The 19,758-nt window shown below is 40.1% G+C and overlaps 1 protein-coding gene across 3 annotated transcripts in view; it reads right to left on the bottom strand.

Moving 5' to 3' along the window:
• LOC133404856 (centrosomal protein of 164 kDa-like) overlaps positions 1-19,741 on the bottom strand; it is a 43,634-nt gene extending 23,893 nt beyond the window's left edge. Inside the window, exons 1-8 of one of the 3 annotated variants that reach the window (XM_061681290.1) lie at positions 19,594-19,741; positions 16,209-16,292; positions 14,705-14,816; positions 11,145-11,355; positions 10,380-10,544; positions 8,401-8,499; positions 7,300-7,380; positions 6,460-6,558 (exon numbers count right to left, since the gene is read on the bottom strand). In XM_061681290.1, coding sequence (XP_061537274.1) covers positions 6,460-6,558; positions 7,300-7,380; positions 8,401-8,499; positions 10,380-10,544; positions 11,145-11,355; positions 14,705-14,816; positions 16,209-16,287 — 846 coding nt within the window. In that variant the 5' untranslated portion in view covers positions 16,288-16,292; positions 19,594-19,741. Of the gene's footprint in view, positions 1-6,459; positions 6,559-7,299; positions 7,381-8,400; positions 8,500-10,379; positions 10,545-11,144; positions 11,356-14,704; positions 14,817-16,208; positions 16,293-19,541 lie in introns of all 3 variants that reach the window. The other 2 variants (XM_061681289.1, XM_061681291.1) reach the window with 2 other exon arrangements.
• Between the last annotated feature and the right edge of the window lie 17 nt (positions 19,742-19,758).

Genomic DNA, 19,758 nt, shown 5'->3' on the forward strand with positions numbered 1-19,758 from the left:
GTGTTTGATTATACTGATTGGACTTGATTAGGAAAGCCACACACCTGTCTATATAAGACCTTACAGCTCACAGTGCATGTCAGAGCAAATGAGAATCATGAGGTCAAAGGAACTGCCTGAAGAGCTCAGAGACAGAATTGTGGCAAGGCACAGATCTGGCCAAGGTTACAAAAAAAAAAAAAAAAAAAAAAAGTTCTGATGCACTTTGGGCTCCTAAGAGCACAGTATAATAATATAATAATCCTTAAATGGAAGAGGTTTGGGACGATCAGAACCCTTTCCGAGAGCTGGCCGTCCGGCCAAACTGAGCAATTGGGGGAGAAGAGACTTGGTGAGAGAGGTAAAGAAGAACCCAAAGATCACTGTGACTGAGCTCCACAGATGCAGTCAGGAGATGGGAGAAAGTTCTAGTCAATCATCACTGCAGCCCTCCACCAGTCCGGGCTTTATGGCAGAGTGGCCCGACGGAAGCCTCTCCTCAGTGCAAGACACATGACAGCCTGCATGGAGTTTGCACCTGGACTCCAAGATGGTGAGAAATAAGATTCTCTGGTCTGATGTGACCAAGATAGAACTTTTTGGCCTTAATTGTAAGTGGTATGTGTGGAGAAAACCAGGCACTGCTCATCACCTGTGCAATACAGTCCCAACAGTCAAGCATGGTGGTGGCAGCATCATGCTGTGGGGGTGTTTTTCAACTGCAGGGACAGGATGATTGGTTGCAATCGAAGGAAAGATGAATGCCGCCAAGTACAGGAATATCCTGGACGAAAACATTCTCCAGAGTCCTCAGAACCTCAGACTGGGCTGAAGGTTCACCTTCAAAAAAGACGATAACCCTAAGCACACAGCTACCACATGGGCTCAGGAATATGTCAGGAAACCAATGTCAGTAAATACAGTTCGGCGCTACATCCGTAAGTGCAACTTGAAACTCTACTATGCAAAGCAAAAGCCATTTATCAACAAGCACCATTAATGCTGAAAGGTACATACAGGTTTTGGAGAAACATATGCTGCCATCCAAGCAACGTCTTTTTCATGGATGCCCCTGCTTATTTCAGCAAGACAATGCCATACCACATTCTGCACATGTTACAACAGTGTGGCTTTGTAGTAAAAGAGTGCGGTTACTAGACTGGCCTGCCTGCAGTCCAGACCTGTCTCCCATTGAAAATGTGTGGCGCATTATGAAACGTAAAATACGACAACGGAGACACCGGACTGTTGAACAGCTGAAGCTGTACATCAAGCAAGAATGGGAAAGAATTCAACCTACAAAGCTTCAACAATTAGTGTCCTAAGTTCCCAAACGTTTATTGAATGTTGTTAAAATAAAAAAAGGTGATGTAACACTGGTAAACATTACCCTGTCCCAGCTTTTTGGAACGTGTTGCAGCCATAAAATTCTAAGTTAATGATTATTTGCGAAAAACAAAGTTTATCAGTTTGAACATTAAATATCTTGTCTTTGTGGTGTATTCAATTAAATATAGGTCGAACATGATTTGCAAGTCATTGTATTCTCTATTTATTTATGTTTAACCCAACATCCCAACTTCATTGGAATTGGGGTTGTACACAAAAGGCGATTTCCCTCAAATATTGTTCACAAATCTGTCTAAATCTGTGTTAGTGAGCATTTCTCCTTTGTAGAGATAATCCATCCCACCTCTCAGGTGTGGCATATAAAGATGCTGATTAGACAGCATAGTTATTGCACAGGTATGCCTTAGGCTGGTCACAATAAAAGGCCACTCTGAAATGTGCAGTTTTGCTGTATTGTGGGGGTCTGGGGAGGTCAGAAAACCAGTCAGTATCTGGTGTGACCACCATTTGCCTCACGTATTGCAACACATCTCCTTCGCATAGAGTTGATCAGGTTGTTGATTGTGGCCTGTGGAATGTTGGCTCACTCCTCTTCAATGGCTGTGCAAAGTTTCTGGATATTGGCAGAAACTGGAACACGCGGTCGTATACGCCGATCCAGAGCATCCCAAACATGCTCACTGGCTGACACTGTCCGGGGAGTATGCTGGCCATGCAAGAACTGGGATGTTTTCAGCTTCTAGGAATTGTGTACAGATCCTCGCAACATGGAGCCGTGCATTACCATGCTGCAACATGAGGTGATGGTCGTGGATGAATGACACAACAATGCGCCTCAGGATCTCGTCACGGTATCTCTGTGCATTCAAAATGCCATAAATAAAATGCCCCTGTGTTCATTGCCCATAACATAAGCCTGCCCATACCATAACCCCACCCCCAACATGGGCCACTCGATCCACAACGTTGACATCAGCAAACCGCTCACCTACACGACGCCACACACGCTGTCTGCCATCTGCCAGTGAACAGTGAAAACCGGGATTCATCCGTGAAGAGAACACCTCTCCAACGTGCCAGACGCCATCGAATGTGGTCATTTGCCCACTCAAGTCGGTTACGACAACGAACTCCAGTCAGGTCGAGAGGATGACGAGCATGCAGATGAGCTTCCCTGAGATGTTTTCTGACAGTTTGTGCAGAAGTTCTTTGGTTATGCAAACCAATTGTTCCAGCAGCTGTCCGGGTGGCTGGTCTCAGACGATCTTGGAGGTGAACATGCTGGATGTGGGGGTCCTGGGCTGGTGTGGTTACACGTGGTCTGCGGTTGTGAGGCCGGTTGGATGTACTGCCAAATTGTCTGAAACACCTTTGGAGACGGCTTATGGTAGATAAATGAACATTCAATTCACAGGCAACAGTGCTGGTGAACATTCCTGCAGTCAGCATCCCAAATGCACGCTACCTCAGAAATTGCGAAATCTGTGGCATTGTGCTGTGTGATAAAACGGCACATTTCAGAGTGGCCTTTTATTGTGGCCAGCCTATGGCACACCTGAGCAATAATCATGCTGTATAATCAGCATCTTGATATGCCACACCTGTGAGGTGGGATGGATTCTCGCAACAAAGGAGAAATGCTCACGAACACAGATTTAGATTTGTGAACAATATTTGAGGGAAATGGCCTTTTGTGTACGTAGAAAAAAAGTTTTAGATCTTGGAGTCCAGCTCACAAAAAAGGGAGCAAAAACAATTGTTGCGTTTATATTTTTGTTCAGTGTGCACACACACAGTTACTACTTCATCGTGGGGCTCATCGAAAAAAATCATGACCCGTAAACATGATTTTGTGGAGTGAAAGAAAATCTAAGAATAGACAAGAACGTGATGCACCGGGATCGGGAAAAGCCGCAAATATGCAGTATCCTTGTTTAAGCCAAATGGGTTAAAGTTGTTTAAAAAGGTTCCAGTTAGTCCAAACTTTATGGTAGTAATGCAGATAAATCATGAAGATCCTGCCAAAAACACAGGTCCACAATCATAGTGTAAATAACTGATTTGAAATGGCCCTAGCTTAATATGAATTATAAACGAGAGACACTAGGGTGACCATGCTGTTGGGATTCAGATGGCAAAACAATAGCAGTGACAGTAGGTAGACAGAAGCACAAGGAGGAAGGCACAGTGGCAGCCATGCCCGTAGGATAGATCCCAGCAGCACAGAAGCTACTTAAACACATCCTGGATCATGGTGCAAAGGTCACAAAATATCAAAAGACAGAAAGATGAAAGAAAAATGCACAGGAGGATAAGATGAAAATAAGTTTAAATTAGAAAATGGTGAAAAGGTAGTGAACCTACTTCTGTTACAAAGACAAATACAATTTTACCTAAACTACAAACAGAGAAAACATGTGGTAAGTACTTATGTGATTACTGCTGACAAAAGTAGGCTGGAATAGCAAGCAGTTTTCAGACAAACAAAACAGATTTTTAACGCATCATAATTCCGGCATCTCCAAATCAATGAGGTTCTTGCTATGATACAGTGCCATGAAAAAGTATTGGCCCCTTCTCAAATTCTTATATTTTTGCAGTTTCCCCACTTTTTCAGTCTGGAAAGGGTTACAAACGCCATTTCTAAAGCTTTCGGATTCCAGCGAACCATAGGGAGAGCCATTAACCTCACATGGAGAAAACATGGAACAGCGGTGAACCTTCCCAGGAGTGGACGGCCTACAAATATTAACCCAAGAGTACAGCAATGACTCATTCAGGAGGCCACAAAGGAACTCAGGACAACTTCTGAAGAACTGCAGGCATCCCTTTTATCAGTTAAGTTCAGTGTTCATGACACAACAATAAAGAGGAGGCAGGGCAAAAATGGCATCCATAGCAGAGTTCCAAGGCAAAAAACACTGGTGACCAAAAAGAACATAAAGGCTCGTTTTACTTCTGCAAAAAAATAAATAAATAAACAACAACAACAAAAAATCGGAATGATTCCAAAGATTTTTGGGAGAATATAAAAATTACTGACGAGATGAAAGTTGAGCACTTTAGAAGGTGCGTGTCTCATTACATGTGGCGTAAATGTAGCGCAGCATTCATAAAAAGAACATACCGTAATTTCACGTGTATAATGCACATTTTTTTAAATGTATGCTGCCATCTGTTGGTTATGAAAAAGCTGTATACTTTTATTTCAAAATGCCACCGCCACCTAGTGGTTATAAATAAATTATTGTTTTGTTTAATGATAATGCTTTTCTGAAATGCTTGACCGTTTAATTTGAATCCCATTGAAATAAAAATTCCGCCTGGTCCCTCATGTTTTCTTTAAAGAATTGAACCCATCTTACAAATTCTGCCTGGGTAATCAAACATACGAGCACAAGTGTGTGTGTTTTCTAATTTACTAAATAAAAGTAGGGCTGTGAATTTCAAAATAAGAAAGTGCGTATTATACATGCGTGCCCATTATACACAAGAAATTACCAACAGTCAAACATGGTGGTGGTAGTGTGATGGTCTTGGGCTGCCCTGGACAACTTGCTGTGATTGCTCTTTAACAGAAAATCCTGAAGGAGAATGTTCAGCCATCAGTTTGTGACCTCAAGCTTAACTGCACTTGGGTTCTACAGCAGGATAATGATCCAAAACACACCAGAAAAATAAACTTCTGAATGGCTTATAAAAAAAAAAAAAAAAAAAAAAAAAAGGTTTTGGAATGGCCTAGTAAAAGTCCAGACTTGAATTTGATTGAGGGTTTTCGAGCCCGAACGGCCTTTTTAAGGTCATGCCAATGTATTTCAATTTTTACTGAATTCAAAAGATTCTGCAAGGAAGAGTGGGCCAAAATATCTCCAGAGAGATGTGCAAGACTCATTGCCAGTTATAGAAGACGCTTGATTTCAGTTGTGGCTGCTGAAGATGGCCCAACCAGTTATGAGGTTTAGGAGGCAATTACTTTTCCCACACACGGCCAGGTAACTTTTTTTGTCCCTTAATAAATGAAATCACCATTTAAAAACAGCATTTTAAGTTCACTTGGGTTATATTTGTTTGATAATTACATTTGATTGATGATCTTACACATTTAAGTGGGGAAATTATGCAAAAATAAAATAATTTGAGAAGGGGATCAATACTTTTTCACGGCACTGTATATGATATACTTTGCTGAACAAATTTATTTGACCACCTCATAAAATATAATACCCAGCATCATTAAGCGCTTCAATGTGGACTCTCTATTTCAGTCAACGCTCAAGGTTTTGACATTTTCATTACAAATGACCAAAATAAAATGAAATCTGACCTTCTTTAAACTTTTACATTTTATTTTAATTAAATTACATTTTTAACTGTTCGTTTCAGTACTTTTTACATAATTTTCTGTTCTCTAAAAAGGAGCCAAAAAAAGTTTGCAAAATTCACAACAGCTGTTTTTTTCTCCATTTGTTTCCAAAAACATACACTTCTACTCTATAGCTTTGTTGCCACATGTAGACACTCTGTGACACAGTGGTCACTTAACGCTGAGAACATCCTGTTTAAAGTCTCGCAATGGCAAGGTTCTGTTGAGCAATTGCTCGGTGGTGCCTTGGTCTCTTGATGTTAAAATGTCAACAGTATTATCACTGTGAGGACTGTTTAAATACCAATGCTTATTGAAACAGGAAATATATTGGCCGATTCATGGCGCAAGCACCTGTTGTGAATTTTGCCGTTAAGCTCTTTGTGAGAGAACAGCAAGTTGTGCAAAAAGTACTGAAACATTGAACATGTGTATTCAAAAGTTTAGAGGACAAATTAAGTTCACCTGCAAAAGTGCATTTTAGGTCCATCCAGAATTTTCACCTAAAATCTGACTATCCCTAATTTTTTTGTCAGTAGTGTATGGAACTGTATGTTGTCGCTTAGCTTGATTGGGGAAATAATAGGTGAATATGCCTGAGATGACCTTATAAATATGACAAGTCACCAACAACTATGGTTGAATATTAAAAAATGATGACATAAGCAAAAAATTAAAGTTTCATTTTAAATGAAAAATGAATAACAGTGAAAAAAAAAAAATTCAGAACAACAATCTCGTATTTGCATGTGTATCATTGAGCCTACCTGTCGTGATGGTGGTTCAGAGCTCTGGCCCCTAGATATGTCCTGCATTTCTGGTTCAGTCCTTTCCTCTGCTCGCGCTACAGCACTAGCATCACTGTCCTGTTACACACGCGTGCGCACGCACGCATGCACACACACACACACACACACACACGAGCAATAGAAGTCCGAAAGTAAGGTGTAAAAAAAATATCAAACAAATAAAGCCTATCATTTAAAAAAAGTCCCATTATTTGCTGACAAAGGCGTAGATCGGCTAAAATGTAACATAACTAGAGGTGCAACGATTAATTGAAAAATAATCGATTATCAAATTGCTAATGATTTTTGATAACCCATTAATCATTTACAGACCTTGTTTAACTTTCAAAGTGTCCAAATCGTCAGAATTTCAACCTCTCGACAGTAAACATTAGTAATTATATTTATTCTAATCATGAAGCAGTAAATATTAGTATTATAATAATAAAGCAGGCTGATTATCTTTGTGTTTCATCAAAATACGACATTTGCAAATATTTTCTTTTACTTTGGATAACAATGATCAATATTTTTGTCTATTTTCTGACATGTTACAGACCAAACCAGTAACTAATTAATTTGTTTATCCATTTTCTGCACTGTCAATTTGAAATGTCCTGTTATTGAATAAAGATACCTGCAAATATTCTTTTTATTTGATCATTTTAATAAACTGATGGAAATTTAAGTTATTTTAATCTAATTCATCAATTAATCAAAGAAATAACAGACAGAATAATTTATATTTAAAAATAATCATTAGTTGCAGCCCTAAACAAAGCAAAATATATATATTTTTAATCTAAGTGTCATGCGTACCTCATACTGTATGCCCGCTTTGAGGTCATCCATATCTAGGTGAAGGTTCATCAGTTCCCAGTCTGAAGACTGCTGACTTGACTTAAAAAAAAAATCATCATCACATGGTGCTTTGAGATTTGAGTTTAATTCAGTCCATGACCATGCTCTTATCTCAAAACAGAAATGCAATTAATCCATTCAAGTCCCATTAAAAAAACATTTTTAACATTTTTAATAAAGTAGTTTAGTGTAAAATAGTCATAAAAATATTATATGACAATGCAACATTATCTGGTTTTATGAAGTGCAATCATGCCAAAAAAGTCTCACACACACAATGTAGTACTCTCTCTCTCTCTCTTCAACACTCGCTCTATCCCCGCACCCCACCCTTTTGTGCCCCTGTGGTGTATTCCTGCAGCAGGAAGGCTCTGTCTCTCGTCAGCAGTTAGATTCCAAAAACTTTTTTAATAAGAAAACTTGTACGGTACTGAACAGACAGTAACATTTGCACCCCCACATAATCTACAGTTCTTCTTTAATGATGATATGCCATTTAAAGCTCATCTGCTCGTGTAAACCTCCAAATTGCATTAGCATGAAATAGCTTGCATCTTCTGCAGAACACACTTCATCATCGTATCTCCATAATTTCTCCGGCGTAATGGATCTCGTCCCAAACCTAAAATGGTTTTCACACATTTTTATTTTTATTTATTTATTTTTTTACACCCTGGGCTGGTGTTATTTTTTTGTGTTATGTTAATTGCTAGCCCAAGTGGCTGTGGTGTTTTCCATTGTATGCTTTATGGAGGCTATGTGGTTGTTTAAAAAACACATTTTCTTTGTTTTATGGTTAGTTTGAGAGTAAATTCCAACTGTTAATGGCAATCAACAGCTTGAAGCCTCTTTTTTAAGAATATTTACTAATTATATCTGCTGCTAGTTATGAAGTGAGTGGAGCCACATGCCGCCATACAGCACTCGTATCTCCAAGTAAGTTTGGCTTCGCAATTCAAAGCAAAGACTCGGCCAATCGACGGCTCGTATCTCGAAAAAACAATTCGGGTCACTTGCATTTCAAGGCACCATTGTATTTGTTTAATAGATGTACTGTACCTCATTTTCATCAGCATCATCAAAGCCAGGCACGGTAAGATATACTTTTTCTTCCTTCTTGGAACTTAAAACACTTGCAGCACCGCTGCTACGGAGTACCTGATGAAGAGGGGAAAATAAATTAACACTTTAAGTGTGAATTTACAGTCTTTGAGTAAACGCACCCAATTGCCTAACAATAAAAAAAAAAACGGTATACCATAATTTCTTTTGAAAAAAGAGGGAGCCTTAAATATGAATAATAATAATATACATAATGTCATGGGCTCCAGTGGTAAAATGGCAATCTAAACTTCACGGTCCTTTGTGCAACATCCATCCATTTTATATTCCACTTATCCTGTTCAGGATGGCGGGGAGCTAGAGCCAATTCCACCCGAGTACAACACCGTGGACTGGTCGCCAATTAATCACATGGCACATAAAGAGATAACCATTCACACTGTCATTCATTCACACCGTCACAAGGCTCGAATTAAGCAGTCTCGCATCACAGTTTGCGAGTTAACATTGGCATTTTGCCACTCAAAAAACACATTGAAAAGCAAAACTGTGAATCAGTTTTCTCAAGTTAGAACTGAGCTGGAATATCCACATTTGCGCAGACAGTGCCAGACAAATACTACAATGCATGACAGCTGTTGTTTTTCTTCGTCTAAATGTAAACACGAGTAGCGAGCCATTGCCTTCATGGTAACGACGACCTTCCCAACATGACCGCCAGGTAGGCACGACAATCAGCCGGGCTGTCTTATCTAGTGTTAATACCTATGCCCAGGAAGCCCAATGGAAGATGTTGTGTGAGGTCATGCGACTCTCGTGTTATTTGATTGGTGAACTAGACTTAAACGTCACCAGCGCTTAATTTGGATTGACGCAAACAGCGGCCAATGCGGAAGTCGAAGTCGTAGTCTCGCGCAGGAAATAGTTGATAAATAAGCAATAATTGATCAATAAAAGTAGCGAACGACATTTAGATCATTGTAACGCAGTAAAAGTACCGTTACTTCTTAACAACAGAAGCGGCGGAAGTGTTTTTTCTGGTCTAGTCAACTCCTGTGACTTATTCAAACAAAGCAGGTCCCGAATGCATAGACGGAACCTCAGGCCGATGTGCGCACATATTAGTCCGCCGCGGAGTAATCAGAAGTTACATCTGTGTGGATGTGCCAGCGTTCAAGGAGTACGAAACAGTCTATGACGTCAGCGACGGCGACCCCCCAAGAAAAACTCATCGGATTTATACGATTCACGTAAATGGCCTATTTTGAGTTCAAAACGGCCAATTTTCCCGAAAGGCGACTGCTTTGCATGTATGTTATTTCAGTGGAATAAAAAAACATCAATGATACTATCGTTTGTTGTGATAGTTTTTGGGAAAATATATCTTCCTAAAAAAATTGCTATCATGACAGACCTAAACATATATAATACAGTGAGAGAGAACATGAGCAATGGATAACACATAAATATTGTACAAACAGTATAGAAAATAAGAGTAACACCTGGAAGAAAAATCTGCTATATAGGGGGACTGTGAAAGCAAGAACCATGATATGGCATAGGATTACTGTATCTGTATTCCGTGATGATAAGTTGCAGGGACTCATTGTTCCCGGGTTGGGACTCAATGTTTCAATGACATGTGCATCCCGGGACTCACATAGTCTTAAGAGTAAAATGATCTATGTAATTGTATTGCTCATTGAGTTATGGCCAGTCAGTTGCTTTCCTACATCGAAGTCAGTTCCATTTCCGGGTCTATGTTTAACATTCTTTCCCCCTCTTTTACTGTTTCACCAATCTGTTGACATTACAAAAAACATGAACTGCTTGAAACCCCCCATTTTGTTTGTTTTTTAAAGCCGTAATTTTCTGTTCATTTTTGTTCTTTACTGTAAAACGTTTGAGTAATTCAGATATGGAGGTTCCACTATAGATTAAAATCAAACTCCAGCATACAATTTCTTATAGATTACCCCAAGAGGCCCAGGAGATGCTTTGAGGGGTTCCAGTCCCCCAGATCCGAGTGAGCGTGGGAATGCAGATCCAGAGATTGGACCAAGGACAGGAGCATCAAGACCACTGAGAGAAGCTAGGCTTCCTAGTGGGGGTGGCAAAGACCTCAAAGTTGAACCCGGGCCCTGCAAGGTAGAGGAGGTCAACAATTACAAAGTCAGAAGCATTCCGCATGACATTATGCATGTCATGATTTTGCTTAGCGCAATGATGTTTTCCAACAATAAACATTTGATTAGTTTGATTTTTTTTCTTTGATTCTTTAACAAAGAAGAAATCAAGTAAAAAGCAGAGCTTGCGTCCTATGAAAATTCACTTCCAGAATAACTTCTCCAAATTTGTCTGAATTTACATATTTTAAAAATTTTGTCAAGAACATTTCTGTGTGACAGTCATAATCATGACTAAATTATGGCTTCTGTATTTGTCATTTTGATGTTTTTAGTACATCGACATTTTAATGGTGGACGCAGTTGCAGCCTGAATCAAAGTACCAGTATATGAGAATTTGACAATCCATCAAAAATATCTGTCTATGGATGAATTCACTTTTGCCAATTCTGTTTTGAACCCTGGTAACAAAAAAAAACATCAAAGTTCAGTGAAATACGGATGTTCCGTAACATTTGGCAGCTCTGAAATATTATTACTTACAGTCGTATGGTTCAATTTATTGAAAATAACATACTCCATTCTGCTGAAATGAAAATTGAAGAGCCACTCACTCCACTTTTAGCTGAATACTTCTTCTTTTTATCTTTTTTCTCCTTTGTTTTCTTCTTCTTCTTGGGCCCCGAGCTACCGGCTGCAGCAGTGCGCTGGATGCGTTCACGTTCTTGGATAACGAGGCCGCGGTAGTGCTCATCGCAGGGGTGATCCCAAGTGGAGTCACCAGAGGAGAAGTTGTAATAATAGATTTCTCCTGTTACATCTTGACTGCAGGCAGGATCACAAGATTGCACAAAGATGGCAAAACGATGAGTAATCTTTGCCTTAAGATCACATTTTAATGTACAGTCACCACGGTGTTTCACAATAATCAACATTTTTTTTGTTGAAAATCCATTGGGAGCTGTGGTTCAAGCTTTACCCAAGGCATCATTAACTTATTCACTGCCACCCTTCCCAGTTAACATGGATATTTGACTTCTAAAGCAGTCAATGGCAGTGAATGTGTTAATAAGGGGAAAGGGCAACCCATTGACTTCACTAAACTGTTGCACTCTTCATTTGAAATGCTTTTTCAGGCGCATGCATATATATATATATATATATACACATATATATATATACATATATATATATATATACACATATACACATATATAGATATATATACATATACATATATATATATACATATACATATATATATACACATATATATACATATACATATATATATACATATGCATGTATATATATATATATATATATATATATATATATATATATAAATATATATATATATATACATACACACATACACACACACACACACACACACACACATACATATAGATTATAAATATATATATTTATATTCCTAGAGCTGGCCATCCGGCCAAACTGAGCAATCGGGAGAGAAGAGCCTTGGTGAGAGAGGTAAAGAAGAACCCAAAGATCACTGTGGCTGAGCTCCAGAGATGCACTCGGGAGATGGGAGAAAGTTCTAGAAAGTCAACCATCACTGCATCCATCCACCAGTGGCCCGAAGTAAGATTCTCCTCAGTGCAAGGCACATGAAAGCCCGCAACGAGTTTGCTAAAATAAAAAAAAATAATAATAAAATAAAAAATAAAAAAAACACCTGAAAGACTCCAAGATGGTGAGAAATAGGATTCTCTGGTCTGATGACACCAAGCTAGAACGTTTTGGCCTTAATTCTAAGCGGTATGTGTGAAGCAAACCAGGCACTGCTCATGAAACTAGTTGCATCTTTCCCAAAAAGACTCATGGCTGTATTAGCTCAAAAGGGTGCTTCTACTAAATACTGGGGAAAGGGTCGGAATACTTTTGGCTGAGTGATATTTATTTTTTAATAAATCTGCAAAAATTTCCGTTTTTTCTGTCAATATGGGGTGCTGTGTGTATATTAACAGACCTGCAAACACCAAAGGCAATGAACAAACATTGTAGCGGGGGAATGGGGGGATGCCCCGGGCCCCCGCAGAGATTTTTTTTTATTTTAACATAAATTAAGAAATCTGGGTGACTCTGAAGAGTACAATAAGGCAAAATTTATTTAAAAATCTTCACACAGAAAAACATTTATTTACACCGCTCAAGTACATGTTGATGTACAAATTTAAGATTAAAATTTAATTTGCCTCATTTCTTTGCTTTTTTGTTTTGGCCTCCAACTTCAGCTTCAACTTCCTGTGTTGTGACATAATCCTTAACATCGTCCTAATTAATACAAAATGTACTAGCGGATCAACTCTTGTCGACGATGTTACGTGTGCTTGGCGGTTCCGCTGGGACCACAACCAGGGCCACGACCCGCAGCACCTCAACACGAAAATACAAAAGAACAGTGCAACAAATACAATACTGGCTGATCTGATGAACAAAAATGTTGCTTTAACGTAAGAGCAGCAATAGAGTCCGCTCCAGAGGTTTGTAGAGTAGCCAAACATTTTTCGCCGAAAGGAGACTGATTTGCATGTTTGCATTCATGAGGAAGAAAATTAAGTTAAATCATTTTAGCAAATGACTGCAATATAACAAAGACTGGACATTTTAAGGGGTTCTGAATACTTTCCGTACCCTGTATATACAAGAACAAGTAATGCCAATGATACCATCATAAGTAGCTTGTTGATGGCCTGCTGCTGACAGCTCCCTGGAGATGGCAAAAGAAGGTCAATATGTGCTGCCACTCTCGGATGTCTAAAACAGTCTTTGAGCCTTGACCAGATGGTACATTTCTGTCCAATACAGTTACAGTGGTGGATTCACAGCCTTGATGTGGTTACTCAATATGTGTAGATATAGGAATGTAAATTGTGCTCCCAAAAGCCACCAAATCTGAGAATTAAAGGCCAAAATTCAATTAAAATCAGCTTTAACTGCACCAGGTTATGCCTGTGTACACAATACACATTTAGTATTGTACAACCCCAATTCCAATGAAGTTGAGACATTGCGTTAAACCTAAATAAAAACAGAATACAATGATTTGCAAATCATGTTCAACCTATATTTAATTGAATACACTACAAAGACAAGATATTTAATGTTCAAATTAATAAACATTATTGTTATCAGCAAATAATCATTAACTTAGAATTTTATGGCTGCAATACGTTCCAAAAAAGCTGGGACAGGTGGCAAAAAAGACTGAGAAAGTTGACGAATGCTCATCAAACACCTGTTTGGAACATCCCACAGGTGTACAGGCTAATTGGGAACAGGTGGGTACCATGATATTCACAAGCAAGACATTCACAAGCAAAGATGGGGTGAGGTTCACCTCTATGTGAACAAGTGCGGGAGAAAATAGTCGAACAGTTTAAGGACAATGTTCCTCAACGTACAATTGCAAGGAATTTAGGGATTTCATCATCTACGGTCCATAATATCATCAAAAGGTTCAGAGAATCTGGAGAAATCACTGCAAAGTAGAAAAGTGTTCTGTGGTCCGACAAGTCCACATTTCAAATAGTTTTTGGAAATTGTGGACGTCGTGTCCTCCGGGCCAAAGAGGAAAAGAACCAGTTATGGACGCAAAGTTCAAAAGCCAGCATCTGTGATGGTATGGGGCTGTGTTAGTGCCAATGACATGGGTAACTTACACATCTGTGAAGGCACCATTAATGCTGAAAAGTACATATGACAACGGAGACCATGGACTGTTGAACAGTTGAAGCTGTATATCAAGCAAGAATGGGAAATAATTCCACCTACAAAGCTTCAACAATTAGTGTCCTCAGTTCCCAAACGTTTATTGAATGTTGTTAAAAGAAAAGGTGATGCAACACAGTGGTAAACATGACCCTGTCCCAGCTTTTTTTGGAACGTGTTGCAGCCATAAAATTCTATGTTCATGATTATTTGATAAAAACAATGTTTATCAGTTTTAACATTAAATATCAGGTTGAACATGATTTGCAAATCATTGTATTCTGTTTTTATTTATGTTTAACACAACGTCCCAACTTCATTGGAATTGGGGTTGTATTACCTGTTTGGACGCCACTTCATCTCTGTATCTTTACATTACAGTGTTTTACTCGCTTTCAAAACCCATAGAAACTTGACGATAGTACATCACGTGACTTACCAAGGCTTCCACTCCGGTGGAAGAGGGGCAACAATGCCCTCCCTGGCCAGCCACATGAGCTCCGTCTCATTGTCAAGATCAATGCCTATCTGCATTGCATACTCTCTGATATCTGGTAAGATGGGGAAAATAACACATTAAGGAGTGGAAGTTAAAACAAAAGAAGTAAATAATGATATGTAAAACTGTGGACTTGTGAAAAAGTCGGGTATGACAAAAAAAGGCCAATAAATATATTTTGGGGATTTATCTCCAATGTTTCTGCACGATGAAAGCATTCAATTTAGTATACAGGGGCGTGCAGAGACCTTTGGAGGGCAGGTGCTCAAAGTTAAAAGGGTGGCACATGGAACAAGAGTTTGCAACACCTTAGCATAGCATTGCAGGCTATTCACGAAAACAGAACATGAAAAGACACTTACCTTAAGGACACCGGGAATTGCAGTTTGTAGTAAAGGCACCATTTGCTTAGTTGTTAATCGGAATGATAACAAACCCACCTATTTTGTGGTTATATATTAGCATTTTGTGTGCATGTCACAACTATACGATATAATAGTCCCATGTCATGCCTGGAGCTCTTTACATGTTTGTGGCTCTATTCTCTAGAGCTGTTTTTATTTTCAATGAAACAATTGAGAAATTTATTTTAGGAGGTCCAGCTCACATTCTAAATCCACGACATAGCATTGGTTCTCTTCCCTCAATTACTTTGTAAATACATAGATTTTATTTTTTTACAGGGTAAAGTTAGACATTCATTAAGCACCTTCTGCAGGACAGTAGATAAAATATCTCATATCTCAAAAATACATTTATAATACTCCTGATCTGGATTGAATTTACCAAACCATTATCAGAAATGAAAAATGCATTATTGAAAATTGCACAGCTTCAACTGACTTAAAATACAATGAAGTTGAATCTCAACTGGGTGGATAATTAACTGTCCAATGATGGAAAGGAAGTGAAAAGGAATAGAACCACTTTTTAAATATAAATTAAGATTTCAAATCCTCAGACTTTTAGTCAAATTGGACTACTTTCTGATTTCCTTAGTCCTCTGTCAAAGGAAAAAAGGTTATCTTTGTGTTTTAAGCAAGCCATTTATGGACTTTAGCTTTTGGAAAAGTGATTGAAATGACTGCCCATTTTCGGACATGTTTGGAATCAAACATTAACCCAGTCATTCCCAACGAGTGCCCAGTCTGCCCAATTTGAAATTTTGATTAACATATGAGGCTAGGCTCAATAATTTTACAATGTTCCACAAATATGTGCAAAGCAGTGAGTGGCTTTGTTTATTAAATTCAAACAGCTAGCAAGCAAACTAAAATACTGTCGGTAACAATATCTTTCACACACAGTGTATCAAAATGCTAACTTTGATTTGGAAGGTGTGAAATGGAGTCAAGAGGACCACAGAGTCACACAGACATCTCCTTGGGCATCGAGGGCTCGTGCCCGGGCACTGAAAGCCCAAATCCCACATGCTCATATTTACCTTGGTCAGAGGGAATGTAGTTTTCATCAAAGTCCTCTTCAAGGATGAGCTGGTTTCCAATAACCATAGGCGCACTCATGATTGCTGCAGATAGAAATGCAAGTATCAAATGACCGTGGTATATTTTTAATACATTCTTCTTCTTTTCCTTTCGGCTTTTCCCTTTAGGGGTCGCCACAGCGAGTCATCTTTTTCCATGTAAGCCGAGCCCATGCATCTTCCTCTCGAACACGAACTGCCCTCATGTCTTCCCTCACGACATCAATCAACCTTCTCTTTGGTCTTCCTCTAGCTCTCTTGCCTGGCAGCTCCATCCTCATCATCCTTCTACCAATATACTCACTATTTCTCCTCTGGACGTGTCCAAACCATCGAAGTCTGCTCTCTCTAACTTTGTCTCCAAAACATCGAACCTTGGCTGTCTCTATGATGAGCTCATTTCTAATTTTATCCAACCTGGTCACTCCGAGAGCAAACCTCAACATCTTCATTTCCGCCACCGCCAGCTCTGCTTCCTGTTGTCTCATCAGTGCCACTGTCTGTAATCCGTGCATCATGGCTGGCCTCACCACTGTTTTATAAACTTTGCCCTTCATCCGAGCAGAGAGTCTTCTGTCACAGAACACACCTGACACCTTCCTCCACCCGTTCCAACCTGCTTGGACCCGTTTCTTCACTTCCTGACCACACTCAACATTGTTCTGGACGGTTGACCCCAAGTATTTAAAGTCCTCCACCCTTGTTATCTCTTCTCCCTGTAGCCTCACTCTTCCCCCACTACCCCTCTCATTCATGGACATATATTCTGTCTTACTTCGGCTAATCTTCATTCCTCTGCTTTCCAGTGCATGCCTCCATCTTTCTAACTGTTCCTCCACCTGCTCCCTGTTTTCACTGCAGATCACAATGTCATCTGCAAACATCATGGTCCACGGGGATTCCAGTCTAACCTCATCTGTCAGCCTATCCATCACCACAGCAAACAGGAAGGGGCTCAGGGCTGATCCCTGATGCAGTCCCTTCAATTCGTCTGTCACACCTACATCACACCTCACCACTGTTCTGCTGCCCTCGTACATGTCCTGTATTATTCTAACATACTTCTCTGCCACTTCAGACCTCCCCGCATGCAGTACCACAGTTCCTCTCTGGGTACTCTGTCACAGGGTTTCTCTAGATCTACAAAGACACAATGTAGCTCCTTCTGACCTTCTCTGTACTTTTCCATCAACATCCTCAAGGCAAATAACGCATCTGTGGTAGTCTTTCTAGGCATGAAACCATACTGTTGCTCGCACATTTTCACTTCTGTCCTGAGTCTAGCCTCCACTACTCTTTCCCATAACTTCATTGTCTGGCTCATCAACTTTATTCCTCTATAGTTCCCACAGCTCTGCACATCACCCTTGTTCTTAAAAATGGGCACTAGCACACTTTCCCGCCATTCCTCAGGCATCTTCTCAAGCGCTAGAATTCTATTGAACAAGCTGGTCAAAAATTCCACAGCCACCTCTCCTAGATGCTTCCATAACTCCACAGGAATGCCATCAGAACCAACTGCCTTTCCAACTTCCCCCTTACTAATCATTGCCACTTCCTGGTCCACCACACTTGCCTCTTCTACTCTCCCTTCTCTATCATTTTCCTCATTCATCAACTCCTCGAAGTATTCTTTCCATCGAGCTAGCACACTGCTGGCACCAGTCAACATATTTCCATCTCTATCCTTAATCACCCTAACCAGCTGCACACCCTTCCCATCTCTATCGCTCTGTCTGGCCAGCCTGTATAGATCATTTTCTCCTTCTTTAGTGTCCAACCTGGCATACATGTCATCATATGCCTCTTGTTTGACCTTTGCCACCTCTACTTTTGCCCTGTGTCACATCACAATGTATTCCTTTCACATCTCCTCTGTCCTCTCAGTGTCCCACTTCTTCTTAGCTAACCTTTTTCCTTGTATGATTTCCTGTACTGTGAGGTTCCACCACCAAGTCTCCTTCTCTCCTTTTCTGCCAGAGGATACACCAAGTACTCTCCTGTCTGCCTCTCTGATCACCTTGGCTGCAGTGGTCCAGTCTTCTGGAAGCTCCTCCTGTCTACCGAGAACCAGTCTCACCAAGATGCACAACACTCGTCCTGTCTCAGCTTCCACCACATGGTTCTCTGCTCTGCCTTTGTCTTCCTCATCTTCCTCGCCACCACCAGAGTCATCTTACACACCACCATCCTATGCTGTGTAGCCACACTCTCCCCTACAACAACCTTACAGTCGGTAACCTCCTTCAGATTACATCATCTGCACAAAATGTAATCCACCTGCGTACTTCTTCCTCCGCTTTTGTAGGTTACCCCATGTTCCTGTCTCTTCTGGAAAAAAGTGTCCATTACAGCCATTTGCATCCTTTTTGCAAAGTCTACCACCATCTGTCCCTCCGTACTTACCCATCACTACTTCATCACCCCTATTTCCTTCAGCAACATGTTCATTACAATCTGCACCAATCACGACTCTCTCTCTGTCTGGGATGCTCAGAACTACTTCATCTAGCTCCTTCCAGAATTTCCCTTTCACCTCTAGGTGACATCCTACCTGTGCGGCATAGCCACAAATAACCCCGACTCCATTTCTCTTCCCATCTACACCATGGTAACATAATTTAAACCCTGCCCCTAAACTTCTAGCCTTACTGCCTTTCCACGTGGTCTCCTGGACACACAATATATCAACCTTTCTCCTAATCATCATGCCAACCAACTCCTGAGATTTTCCTGTCATAGTCCCAACATATTCACAACATTTAAAGTCCCCACATTTAGTTCTAGGCTCTCTGTTTTCCTCTTCTATTTCTGCCGAAGAACCCGCTTTCCACCTCTTCTTCTTCGACCAACAGTAGCTGAAATTCCAACGGCACCCTGCAGGTTGACGGCGCCGGTGGCAGACGTTGTTAACCCGGGCCACGACCGATCCGGTATGGAATTCTTTGGATGAACTCTCATATTTGTTTATCAAAGTTTTAAACCGGATGCCCTTCCTAACGCAACCCTCTGCATTTATCCGGGCTTGGGACCGGCCTACAGTTTGCACTGGCTGCATTGTATATTTTTAATACATTAAATGTAATATATATATATATATATTCGAGGTCGATATATAAATAAAATAAACAATTACACTTTGATAAAATTCAATGCAAGGATTTCCGCGAATGAAAAGGGTAAAACATCTCAAATACATTGAACTTAGCTAGGCACCGTTTCGCTACAGCTAGGTAGGTAGGTCCAAAAAACATTTGTAAAAAGATAAGGTAAGCCCTTCGCAAAAGAGCTTACCTTCAAACTATCCGACTGCCCTTTGCATCTCCAAATTATGTCACCTCATTACCGTAGGGATGGTTTTCGCTCAGAATGCAAAATGTGAAGCTTATACGAATAGGAACATCTCCAAGGACGCTTCCGTGGTTTCCTGTTGACGGTGAGAAATAGGCTTCTTATTGGCTGGTCCGCGTTTTCTTCTTCTTCTATGCATGTTTAATGGTGTTTGGCAAGA

The sequence above is a fragment of the Phycodurus eques genome, chromosome 7, assembly GCF_024500275.1.
Source record: "Phycodurus eques isolate BA_2022a chromosome 7, UOR_Pequ_1.1, whole genome shotgun sequence".
Classification (NCBI taxonomy): Eukaryota; Metazoa; Chordata; class Actinopteri; order Syngnathiformes; family Syngnathidae; genus Phycodurus; species Phycodurus eques.